This window comes from Neohortaea acidophila, assembly GCF_010093505.1.
Source record: "Neohortaea acidophila strain CBS 113389 unplaced genomic scaffold BDY17scaffold_2, whole genome shotgun sequence".
NCBI lineage: Eukaryota > Fungi > Ascomycota > Dothideomycetes > Mycosphaerellales > Teratosphaeriaceae > Neohortaea > Neohortaea acidophila.
In genome coordinates this window covers 1707655-1719450 of record NW_022985511.1, presented here as the reverse complement: position 1 = coordinate 1719450, position 11796 = coordinate 1707655, and the positions used below count along the sequence as shown (strand labels likewise).

The following is an 11796-nucleotide window of genomic DNA, read 5'->3' as shown; positions in this document are numbered from 1 at the left end:
TTGACACTGCAGACGTCGGCTGTTTAGTATGCGCTGCGTCTCCCACGCCCCCCGCCATGGCGCAAGTACCCGAGCAAGTGCTTGCGTGGCTGTACAAAGTATTGCATGTGTGTCGTCCCCCTGGCGTGCCGCATGCCATGCATCCAACTCACACTTGGCCTCCAGGAATATCAAGATGTACAGCGCACCTACACCGATACCGCTCGAACCCTCGCCGCATATCCCTCCCTCAGCCCGCGAACCGAAGTGTACACCTCCGAGACGGGCGCATCTGCTCTCCTGCTCACTCTTTCCGGCACACTACCCGTCTCATTTCGTGGCACCGTCTATCGATTCCCCGTGAAGCTATGGATCCCAAAGCTCTATCCACAACAGCCGCCCACAGTGTACGTTACGCCGGGAACGGACATGATGATCAGAGCGGGTCAACACGTCGGAGTAGACGGCAGAGTATACCATCCATACTTAAGAGACTGGGCAAACATGTGGGATCGGGCGAGCGTGGCGGAGTTCCTCGAATTCCTGCAACAAGTGTTCGCCAAGGAGCCGCCGGTCATCAGCAAAGTCCAACAACAGCAGTATCAGAGGACTATAGGCCGCCCATCTCCGCCGCCGCAGCCTGGTGCATCTCAGGCACCACCTTCATTACCGCCGAAGCAACGAATCGGTAGTGTGGAAGTGCAGCCCACAGCCGGTGGAGATGTGCCTCCGCCACGCCCTCCCAAGCCCGGAGGCCAGGATGAGCAGCAATGGCCGCAGCGCAGCTCATCGAGAGACGTAGGACCGAATGGGCCTCCTTTACCACCCCTACCGCATGAACGAGACGCTCCACCGAGACAAGAGGGATATCGAGCTAGTCCACAATCTCGAGCTCCAATTTCGCCTCAGCAGTATCAGACATACGGGAGTGGAGCGCCACCAGGCCCGCCCTTGCCGCAGCTCCCGGATCCACAACGACTACAACAAGGACCATTGCAGCAGCATCGTCCGCCTTATGACAGAAGTCCTGTATCGCCGCTGTCGCCAACAAATGGGTACTCTGAGCTGCCTGTAACAAAACACACCCAACTACCGCCGTTGGCACAAGGCTATCAAGTACCACAAGCTTTCCCACAGCAGCAGCCACCACCTCGAATGCAGTACCACGCTCAGGCCCCCCCTCAGCAACCGTATCAGCAAGCGCCACCTCAGCCCCAATACGTGCCCCAGCAGACATATCCTCAAGGCCCGCAGCCTCAAGAACCACCTCCCCAGGCCAAAAAGCAACCACCGCCAGATCTTCTCTCCGATCCCTTCGACATTGCACTAGCTAGGCCTCCTGATGCAGGCCCAGCCGTGCCCGCCCCACCCATTCCACCGAACCCGGAAAAAGAGCACCTTTTGCACGCGCTCTCCGAGACCCTCGTCCAACAGGCACAGCGAAAGGTGCACCAGAACCTCTCCGCCATGGCGCCTCTGCAAGCCCAACAACACGCCCTCCGCGCAGCACAAGAGCGCCTCGAGGCGGAGATCCGGCAAGTCGACCAGTTGGACAAAGTCCTCGCTTCCAACGAAGCCATTCTCCGCCGAAGCATTCAGGACTGCGATCGCACGATTAGCAATGCGAAGTCGAAGCCGCCGCCGCCGATTGACGAAGTGCTGATCGCTCCGACCATGGTGGCGAATCAGCTTTGGACGCTGTGTGCCGAGGAGGCGGCGTGCAGGGAGGCAATGTATGTGCTGCAGAAGGCGGTGGATCGGGGAAGGGTGGGTGGTAACGATTTTGTGAGGCAGATGAGGGCTTTGGGGAGGGAGTGCTTTTTGAAGATGGTGTTGGCGAGAAAGTGCGCCAGAGGCTTGGGGTTGGAGACTAATTAAGGGGTGGTCGTCGAGATTTGCATGTCATGCCCTCCCAACCCGAAATGTCAGGATATCGTTCTTTCCCGCCTGAATCTCATCCTCCTCGCCCACTCTCACCCCGCCTACCGTCTCGGTGAAAGCGAGCGGCGCATCGCCCATAATTTTTCTGTACACATCGCCCACTGTGCTTCCCTTTTTCACCAACAAGCAATCCCGGAAGACCGCTGCTCGGTCGCCACCTGCCGCGCCTGGCTCACCCGAGCCGAAGGTGCTGATGTTTTTGACGGGGAACACGGGTACCAGCCCCAGCACCTCCGAAGCGCGAGTCAACACTTGGTTGACCCCGGTGCTGCCAAAGCGATACAGGACCATGTCTTTGAGATTCTCGATGCGTGTTTTGAGTTTCTCGTCGAGCTCTTTCAATCCACCCGCTTCCTCTTCGCTGATCTCGAGAAGATCCTCGTGCGTGTCGACGAATTCAGAGCCGGGGATGTACCGCACATAGTTCTGCTTGACAAGCCGGCGTAGGAAGACTTCTGATATTGCAGAGCACAAGACCAGCCGTTCGGGAGGGTGTTGTTTGGCGATCTTGGCGATGTTTTTATCCGCATCGGGGTGGTCGATCTTGTTCAAGGCTAGGACGGTGGGGAACTTGGTCTCGACGAAGCTCTCCACCACCCTTTCCACCGTTGGGTCGTCCCAGTCCTGCAAGGGATGCTTGACGTGGGCGTGGTCGAGAGTGCGAGAGATGATGGCACTGTTTGCACCGTAGCCGGAGAATTGGCCTTGCAGCGTTTCGACAGACGAGGCTTTGACGGCGATGTGGCGGCGCTTGATGCTCGCCCACTTGCCTTCGCGTGTCAGGTTACCGTGGATCCAGCGTACAATCTCATTCTGGAGCCATGCGATGTCTTGGCTGGGGTCATAACCTCTGGTCGCCTTGCCCTCGGCGTCGGTGGTGCCGCTAACATCGACGACGTGAATCAAGGCGTCGGCGGACCGGAGATCGTCGAGGAACTTGTTTCCCAAGCCCCGGCCTTGATGAGCACCGGGGACCAGGCCGGCGACATCGAGGAGTTCGATGGGTACGCTTCTCGTGCCCTGCTGGCAGGCGCCGTAGTTGGGTTTACATCGGGACTGCAGCGGCGGAGGTGCACCGGCATTGCCAGGTAGGGAGGTGCGCGAACAAGCGCATGGGATCTGAAGATAGCCGATGGCTCGATTGGGGTCTATGGTGGTGAAAGGGAAGTTGCCTGCGCGGCGAACCGGGTCAGTGGGGAGGGCTAGATGGGCTTTGAACAGGACGGCGCACCCACTTTGGACGACGAGTCGGTCAGGCTGTTGAGGGTGGTGGATTTGCCCGACGACGGCTTACCCACGAGCCCGATGAGCGGGTCGCGGGGCATGGTGGGGAGATGTGTCAGGCCGTGGAGGCGATGGTGCTGTAGGTCGGTATCGGTATTGCAGTGTGCATGCGTGGAGGCGGGAGGTGCAGAAAGCTTAACGGATTAGAGGTGCTGCGGGAAGGCGGGAGGACGGGAGTGGCGCCGGCTGGATTGGCAGTGGCAGCTCTCGGTTGTTGGCGAGATGAACGGGCTGGTTGTTGCGGTGAAGACGTTCATCAACAGGGACATTGACGCAGCCTGTCCAGCCTTGACTCTACTCTTGCTACAGAGACAAGCACACACAGAGACAGGGCTCACCTCCGTCATATCAACACCTGTCGATCCATCGTCAGAGAGCTCTCATCATCCTCCACGCCCCGTCGGCACTTGGCCCGAGCCTAATCTCGCCGGACTGCTCTTCCCCTGCCGGTCTTGCTGTTCTCGAACAGCCAACCCCGTTTCGGCCGCCGCTGGCCTCACTTCACTGCCGCTTTCGACCTGTGATCGCCCTGCGCTGCTCTCCCCATCCTCCTGGACCCTGCTGTTTCACCACGCACCGTCCGCCACGGCTCCACTGTTGTGCCTCGACTCTATCTATCCTTCTCCACGTTGCTGCCCCCTCCGCTCTCCACCTTCTCCCCTCCAACATGTCGCCATTCTGGCTCCGGTGACCTGTGCTACCAACGCGGTAGAGGACATTGCAAGAGGTGACGTTAGGGCTGTGTTGTGGAAGAGGAGATTGACAATGCGCCGGTAGCCACGGAGGAAGCAACGTCAAGCTGACGGACTTTCACCACCTTCATCACCACCGTCACCATTACCTCGCCCCTGCCCTTCCTCCCAACAGAAGCCACTCGACTGCGCTGGGGGAAGGGAGAGCATCATGGATGTCGCAACTCGATTTCAGGCTCGTGCACGCGCGGGCTCCTTGTTCGATCGGGATGGCAACTTCATTGGCGTCGGCGCCGCCAGTGCTGATGCCGGTATCTCTCCCTCCAACTCCCTTCTGCATCATGCACAAGGACGACTAACACCTGCCCACCTAGCCGACTCCAGCCCGGCCCGACGCAATCCTCTCCGCACCGCCACCGATCCTGCTCCCCCTTCTCCCCCAGATGGCCCTTCCTTTCGCAAACCCTCAATGCCCGCCTCTGCCGCCCGAGGCCCCCAGACCATGGAGCATCGCCTCCCGGTGAACTCGGAGCAGAGGAGACGAAGTACTTTCCAACGCGAGAACGTCCGCGTCCCGAGCGGTCCTCGAGACTTCCCCAGTCCTGGCAAGCAGAGGAAAGTGAGTGCTAATTCGGTAACGGCGTCCGTTGGTGACTCGACCAATACCAATACCTCTCGCCCTCCATTGACCTCATCCACTTCCGACTCCATCTACTACGATGCACGCACTGCACCTGCCCTCCCTCACCTCGGCTTCGCCAACCCCGCTACTGCCAAAGACTCGCTCGACTATTCCTCCACCTCCACCACCACCCCATCCACCGACGACGGTGGCGCTTTCCTGCCCGACCTCAACTTCGACGACCTGCAGACTGGTATCAAGACCACGAATATCAAGAATTACGCCGCCAATGGACCTCCGTTACTGGGAGATCTCAATGTCTGGGCGGCAGAGAGAACGAAAGCCGATACCCATGAAAGGACAGCCCGTGGCGGGCTTGCTGCCAGGTCGGAGGCCCGGCCAGAACAACCACCGAGGGGTGAGATAAGCCGCACGTCAAGTTTGAGACAGCGCTTGGCTAGTGGCAGACAACCCCCAGCACCGCAGCAGAGACCGGGCATGGCCTCTTCTCAGCCGAGGGATGAGTCGTTGAAGCTTCGCCGACAGACTTCGGTCTCGCGGTCTCCGGGTCCGCAAGGGCCTCTTCCAGCATTGCCGTCTTACAGACAACCCAGGAAGAGTATGGGCCCGGGAACCACCGCAGGCGTGTCCAAGAGCGGCGGAATCCATCCAGCGCCTCCTCCATCGATGACCACCGCATCGTTGACAGCCGACACCCACCCGAAGCCGACATTGTCGCGTAACGCGAGTTTGACTCGCGGTAACAGGAGAGCACCGAACCAGCCCGTCGCTTCTACCACTACTACTGATCTTCCGCGTGTAACCTCCTTATCTACAGCCGCCACACAGTCACGGCAGACGAAGGGTAGAAGCCTACAGCCGCCACCTCCGGAACAACTCGACTTGGCCAGCACACCCTCGGGCGTGAAGTCGTCTTCAAACTCCCACCAGAACCGATCAAACACTCCCTCCTCCTCCGCCAATAAACGTCAGTCTACGACACAGAACCGCGCTCCCTCCGGACTAGGAGCTCGTACCATCAGCCCAACAGATGCACGGAGATTGAAAAGAATGAGCATGATGAATCCTCCACCTATGCCATCCTCGGCACAGCGGCGCAGGCCAACTCCGAACCCCCCAGAAGACATGCCTGTACCACTTGCGACAGATGCTCGCCTACCCGAGCTACCAAGACTAACGCAACCCAGCCCAAGCCTGATTCCACGAAGGACAAGCGATCGCAGAACTTCGTCCACTCGGGCGTCCCCAGAAGCGCGAGCGGGCGGAGTGAGTTTGAGCTCGAAATCTAGCTTTTCGTCATTGCTCAACGCCGCCCAGAGCGGATCCTCGTCGAAGTTGCCGATCCTCAAGATGAAGTCGGGTGCTCCATCGGGATCTGCCATGGGTCACCACCGAGACCAATATAGCGATGGACAGGATGCGTACAGCGGCTTCAGCGGCGGAGAAGAGCTCGTCCCCCCGGTCCCGGCTATTCCAAAGGCCTACGAGAGCCCCAAGGACTTGGAAGTGGAGCCGCCATTCTTCACATCTTTCAATCCATCCCAGTACCGGACATCAGATTCCTCTTTTTTTGATCCACAGCTCGCCACAACGTCTGGACCTTCTCCCTGGACCATTCGAACGCCAGTGTCGAGCTCAGACATGCCGTCAGAGCCGCTTCAGAAGCGTTCCAGGGAGTTCAACAGGGCCAATCACGGAAACAGTGGCGGCAACACTGCTACCGCGCCTTCATCGGCCGCCCCAAAGCCGATGCGGCAGCAACCGGATTCAAACGGTCGGAAGAATGCTAATTTGCAGCCTCTTCGTCTGCCGCCCTTGAATCTCATGCCCATCTCCACCATGGCTTCTTTCAGCGATGGACTTCCAGGCATGCCACGACCCAGCCAAGAAGCCGATCGTCGTGACGACTTTGCAAATTTCTCTACGCCCGAACCCAAGCGGACGGCAAAAACTCCTGGCACACCCATGACTGCGTCCAAGGCTACATTCTTCAGACGTCAGGAAGATGCGGACAAGGCTCTTCGAAGCACTTCAAGCCATTACGCTCTCAGGGGCGTTCTGAGCAGAGACGTCCTGGGTATGGACACAGACGGTAACATGTTGGCAAAGTACTGGGACGATAGTGATGCTGAGAATACCGGGGTTCCTATAAACGGAAATGGTGGCAGGACGCGAAACGCCATCACACCATTCTCGTCGGGATCTCTGCCCCAAGGCAGTGGGGAATTTGTTCGATTGAAAGGGCGGCCGAGCGGAGAGTGCATTGGAGAGGACTCCGACGGTCAGCAGTCCACGGCTCAGGCGCTGCGAGTGAGACCGCAACGAGGCGCGACAGTGACCAGTTTGAAGAGCTCACTGAGTGCTGAGACTCCGGTCAGTTCCGACAGCCCGATCGCCGAAACAACCGCTCGGCCCGATGGAAAGGAAAGCGAGAAGAAGGACCAAGGTCTCAGGAGAAAACTGTCGATGGGCTGGCGCAGGAGCAGTAGCAAGTCGGCCAACCATGCCGACAACAAGAGCTCGCCACAGAAGGAGCGGCAGTCGGCGGAGCGGGAGAGGGAGAGAAGCGTGCTGCAGAAGAAGAGGCCCTCTGATGTGATGCCGCCACCCAAACTACCAGCGAGCGCCACCAGCGCCTTCACTGGGGACGTACCGTCTCTCGCCAGTAGTGCCAGGCCTAGCTTTGAGGGTGTGGTGAGGAGGAAATCTCAGGTTCCGACGTCAGCGTCGACCACAAGCCTCATCTCTGGCATCGATTTGGACAGCGCTACTGGGACGGGTTCGAAGACGAGAAGCCTGCATGGAGAGCAGCCTACCCCGGTCCACGCTCCAACCACTACTAGGGCTAGTAGCTGGGGCGCATTGGGTTCAGCCTTCCGCTCGAGCACGCCGAAGGCAGCCTCGGCCTCGAAACACCGTCTCACGCCATCTACAGTCTCCGCAACCAACAAAGACAAGGACGATCTCGCCGCTGACGATGAAATGGCCCGACTTTCCCGCAAGCGCAAGGATGTCGACTCTGCTGCACGAGAAACTGAAGAGTTGAAAAAGCGAGCAATCGCGAGAAGCCCGAACACGGCGGAACACGTGCTGCATGATCGTAGCCTAACTGGCGGCAGTGCGCTCAACGTCTTCGAGAGAGGCGAGATCGTCGACTACGAACTAGACGGCATCTACTTCACGGGCTCCAAGTCTGCGCGAAAAATCATTGGATCTTTGGCTGGATCCCCGCAGCCGTCGGCAGCGTCGGCAGCCTCTGACAAGAACAACACCAGCGGCACCAATTTCGGGTATGACGATGAGAGAGGAGACTACAACATCGTCATTGGCGATCACCTCTCGTATCGCTACGAAGTTGTGGATGTGCTCGGCAAAGGCTCGTTCGGACAGGTCGTCCGCTGTGTCGACCATAAAGAAGGCGGCATTGTGGCGGTGAAGATCATCCGGAACAAGAAGAGGTTTCATCAGCAGGCGCTTGTCGAGGTGGGGATTCTGGGCAAGCTGAGGGAATGGGTGAGTACTCTTGACCTTTGGCGTGTTAACCACATGTCTTCACGTCATGCTGACAATGGTCACAGGACCCCGATGGCGCTCACGCAACCCTGAGCATCACGGGCTCGTTCTACTTCCGCTCCCACCTTTGCATTGTGACGCCGTGCTTGTCAATTAACCTTTACGAGCTCATTCGCGCCCACAACTTTGCCGGCTTCTCCATGCCGGTCATTCGTCGCATCGCTCGGCAACTGTTGGCCTGCTTGACATTGCTGCAAACCAAACGGATCATTCACTGCGACCTCAAGCCGGAGAACATTCTACTCTTTGAGGCTCGGAAAGCAGACGTGCGTGTGATTGACTTTGGCAGCTCGTGTCGAGAAGAGGAGAAGGTGTATACTTACATCCAGTCCCGGTTCTACCGCTCCCCGGAAGTCATTCTCGGCAGCAGCTACGGCCTGGGAATTGACATGTGGTCCTTCGGGTGTATTCTCGCCGAGCTCTGGACCGGCTATCCCATCTTCCCGGGCGAGAACGAACAAGAGCAACTCGCGTGTATCATGGAGATTTTCGGTCCACCTGATCGACATTTGGTGGAGAAGTGTACACGCAAGAAGCTGTTCTTCGACTCGGTTGGCAAGCCAAGGGTGACTGTGTCCAGCAAGGGAAGGCGACGACGTCCGAGTTCGAAGACCTTGCAACAAGCGATCAAGACCGAGGACGAGGCGTTCATCGACTTCATCACGCGGTGTCTACGTTGGGATTCCGATCGGAGGTTGAAGGCCTCGGAAGCCGTTACGCATCCCTTCATTACGAATTCGCCTTTCAACCAGCGCTCTGCCATACCTGATGAGGCTCGCAGAGCGGCGAAGCTACGGAGTACTGCGGCTGTTCCGGCGGGCAATGGGTCCACAATCCCGTCGCCCGTCAAGAGAAGCACCGTCGCTTCGCTCAATGCGCCCGCCGCAATCACTCCCGCCAAGGATCGAGCGAGAGGGGTTTTGGGAACTCCACAGACAGCAGTTCGAAACAGTACGCAGACTTCGGCGTCCACGAATCCCATGCAAGGATCACCTGTCAAACTTGCAGCAAATGCGAATCGAAGACACAGTACCATCACTACGGCTGGCGCGGCAGCCACTGCAGGTGGTACGAGGGCCTCGAATGGAGCTCTCGCCGGCGCTTCGACTGGTGTAGGAGCGAATGTGGGACAGCCTCGGCAACGATCTGCGAACGGTAACATTGCCCAGATGGCTGCCAGGGAGAGTATGGGCGTTACAGGTAATGCCGCACAAAGCTCCGCTAATAGATGGAAGACTTGATTGCGTGAGAGGTTGGCTTTCAATGCGCACATGCGTGATGCAGTTTAGGAGGGGAGGGAGATCAAAAGAAGACGCGGCTTTCAGAGGCTTCTTGGGAGTGCTGTACAGCTGAGATACACGATATGCCCAAGATAACAGGCATTTGCCGTTTCTGACTGGAGACACGACATCGGACGGCCTCGTATGCTTCTTTCAGTTTGCCCGCAGGGAGTCAAGGAGTGTAATGTCGTCGATAGCGAGCGAGCTCTCCCGGCACCAGGCTGTCGTGTCGGGCGTGGCGCTCGGTCCGAGCCGACCCTCGTGGCTAAAAATGTGGGGACGTGCTGTACGTCCAGCATCGACTTGTCGAAACACCAGCTTTCATGAAGACAGCCAGACTCCGCTCGATTTCCAAGAGTGCAGGTCTCTACACAACATGGATCCCGCCTCCACGGTCACACTCAATCGCCTCCTCTCCCGATTAGATTCTACCCTCCTTCAATCCTCCGATGCTAGCCAGCTTGCTCGATTACGAGGCTCGCAATACGAACGCAACAAAGTCGCCAGCAATGTTGAATACGCGCGCACGCTTCTCTTGACGCTTGAAAAGCAATCCTCCACCATACGAGTTCAGACCCAACGGCAGCAGGCGCAGGCGGATCTGCAGCAAAAGCGAGAGTTGATCAAGAGACTCAATGCCAGATTGCTGGAGCTGAATCAATTAGGCGACGAAGAGTTTGGTGACGATGATAGTGAGGAGGATGAAGAGGAGGGCATAAAACCTTCCTATGCACCGGCCAGGATAGACGCGAAGGATGGCTTAGACACGGGCGACTTTGGGAGTGCACCTGAGCCAGAAGCACCGCCGGATCCTCCACTGCAACCACCCGATCTCCGCGCGCGAAAGCCACTTCAATCCAGTGACAACAGAGACGCAGCATCCACAACTGCGCGAGAACAGCTCTTTTCCAAAAGCGCACCTCCGTCACAATCAAGTGCAACTCTGCCGCAAACGGAAACGCTGCTATCGCACAACCGCACCGAGCAAGAGAATCTCACCAGCGGTCTATTGTCGCTGGCGCGAGCACTCAAACAGTCGTCACTTCAATTCAGCTCGAGTCTGGAGGCGGAGAAGGAGGTGTTGAAGCGGGCCGAGGGCGGGCTGGATAAGAGTGCGCAAGGCATGGAGGCGGCGGAGAAGCGGATGGGACTGTTGAGGAAGATGAGTGAGGGACAGGGGTGGTGGGGCAGGATGAAGTTGTATGCGTTCATCTTTGGCTTGTGGGTTGCGTGTTTTCTCGTGGTGTTTATCGGACCTAAGCTGAGGTTCTAAGCGGGAGGGATCCCCATGCTTGACAATGTCACGACTGAGTAATGAAACCATCTTCCAACGCCACATATGCATCATAATAGCAAGGCTCTTTTCATGCCTCGAACTTGGGACTGTACTTTTCCAATGCCGCCTGGAATGCTTCTTTCTTCGCCGCGTAATCGAGGAGCATTTCGTGCTGGGAGTCGACGCTTTGCAGCTTGCTCCGCACCTCACTCACATCCTTGCCGTTGATGCTATCCAGCACCACCTTGTTCGCCAATGCCGCGCTGTTGTCTGGTTCCAGGACCAGAGCCTGGTTGAGCGCCGTCTCTGCTTCTTCGAGTCGGCCCATGTGCAGCTCTGACACGGCTTGTGCGATGAGCGAAGTGGCCGATGCGGATGAAGGCGCCTGCGCGAGTTCCTCGAAGACGTAGAATGACTTTTGGTAGTCTTCTCCGCCCTGCAAATTGGGGTTAACAATTGTTCCACGCGTGATTTCCAGCAATGCTGCACCATCTCACCTGTCTCATGCCAACCCAGCTTTCCGCCAAGTTCACCAACAGAGCATCCTGTGCAAAACTCCGCGCACTCTTCGCCTCCTTCAACGCCAGGTCTGTCCGATTCTGACTGAGATGGATCTGCACGCTCAACGCCACGGCGTCCAGACTGCCCTCATGACGGCTGAGCAAGGCCAGCGCCTGATCCGCCTTGCCTGCGCGGGCCAACACAATCCCACACAGCAATTGCACCGTCAGATTCTCGCCTTGTGTCTCTGACAGCTTCTCCGCATCCGCTACCGCCCCGTCCGATCCATTCTTGAGAAACGTAGCAAGGGCTTTGACGGCCTGCAAATCGGGGACGCTGCTATTTCCTACACTTTTGATGACGTCGTCGTATTGCCCGAGGGCGCATTGTGCTCGATATTGGAGGATCTGCACGGGCTGGCGATTGGTGTCGGAAAAGGAGGAGGCTTCAAAGTCGGAGAGGACCAATTCGTATTGCCCTTGGACAAACGCGGTGTGGATGTTCACCAGCTCGCCTTCTGCTCCAAAAGGATCCATGGTGACCAGTGAGATGGGAGTGATGGCGAGGGTGTTCAATCGCCCGGGGTGGAGAGGGTTGTGAGCGAGGTTTGTTGGTTGATGGATGTTG

General features: G+C 57.9%; 6 protein-coding genes across 6 annotated transcripts; 4 read left to right on the top strand and 2 right to left on the bottom strand.

Annotated features, from left to right (window-relative positions):
* Positions 1–56: 56 nt before the first annotated feature.
* BDY17DRAFT_245766 (UEV domain-containing protein) lies at positions 57–1857 on the top strand (the record flags this gene model as incomplete). Its single annotated transcript, XM_033730660.1, has 3 exons — positions 57–107; positions 166–856; positions 1106–1857. The coding sequence occupies 3 exons, from the start codon at positions 57–59 to the stop codon at positions 1855–1857; spliced, it is 1494 nt and encodes a 497-aa protein (XP_033593288.1).
* A 24-nt stretch (positions 1858–1881) lies between these two features.
* On the bottom strand, positions 1882–3245 carry BDY17DRAFT_321489 (P-loop containing nucleoside triphosphate hydrolase protein; the record flags this gene model as incomplete). Its single annotated transcript, XM_033736631.1, has 2 exons — positions 1882–3092; positions 3152–3245. The coding sequence occupies 2 exons, from the start codon at positions 3243–3245 to the stop codon at positions 1882–1884; spliced, it is 1305 nt and encodes a 434-aa protein (XP_033593287.1).
* Positions 3246–4107: 862 nt separating this feature from the next.
* On the top strand, positions 4108–5828 carry BDY17DRAFT_321488 (uncharacterized protein; the record flags this gene model as incomplete). The annotated part of the gene is made up of 4 exons (XM_033736630.1): positions 4108–4207; positions 4271–5278; positions 5357–5670; positions 5727–5828. The coding sequence occupies 4 exons, from the start codon at positions 4108–4110 to the stop codon at positions 5826–5828; spliced, it is 1524 nt and encodes a 507-aa protein (XP_033593286.1).
* A 1309-nt stretch (positions 5829–7137) lies between these two features.
* On the top strand, positions 7138–9353 carry BDY17DRAFT_246151 (kinase-like domain-containing protein; the record flags this gene model as incomplete). The annotated part of the gene is made up of 2 exons (XM_033730705.1): positions 7138–8052; positions 8118–9353. The coding sequence occupies 2 exons, from the start codon at positions 7138–7140 to the stop codon at positions 9351–9353; spliced, it is 2151 nt and encodes a 716-aa protein (XP_033593285.1).
* Positions 9354–9768: 415 nt separating this feature from the next.
* BDY17DRAFT_246659 (uncharacterized protein) lies at positions 9769–10665 on the top strand (the record flags this gene model as incomplete). Its single annotated transcript, XM_033730745.1, has 1 exon — positions 9769–10665. One exon carries the CDS (start codon positions 9769–9771, stop codon positions 10663–10665), a length of 897 nt encoding a protein of 298 aa, XP_033593284.1.
* Positions 10666–10756: 91 nt separating this feature from the next.
* On the bottom strand, positions 10757–11705 carry BDY17DRAFT_308122 (coatomer epsilon subunit-domain-containing protein; the record flags this gene model as incomplete). The annotated part of the gene is made up of 2 exons (XM_033735174.1): positions 10757–11104; positions 11166–11705. The coding sequence occupies 2 exons, from the start codon at positions 11703–11705 to the stop codon at positions 10757–10759; spliced, it is 888 nt and encodes a 295-aa protein (XP_033593283.1).
* Between the last annotated feature and the right edge of the window lie 91 nt (positions 11706–11796).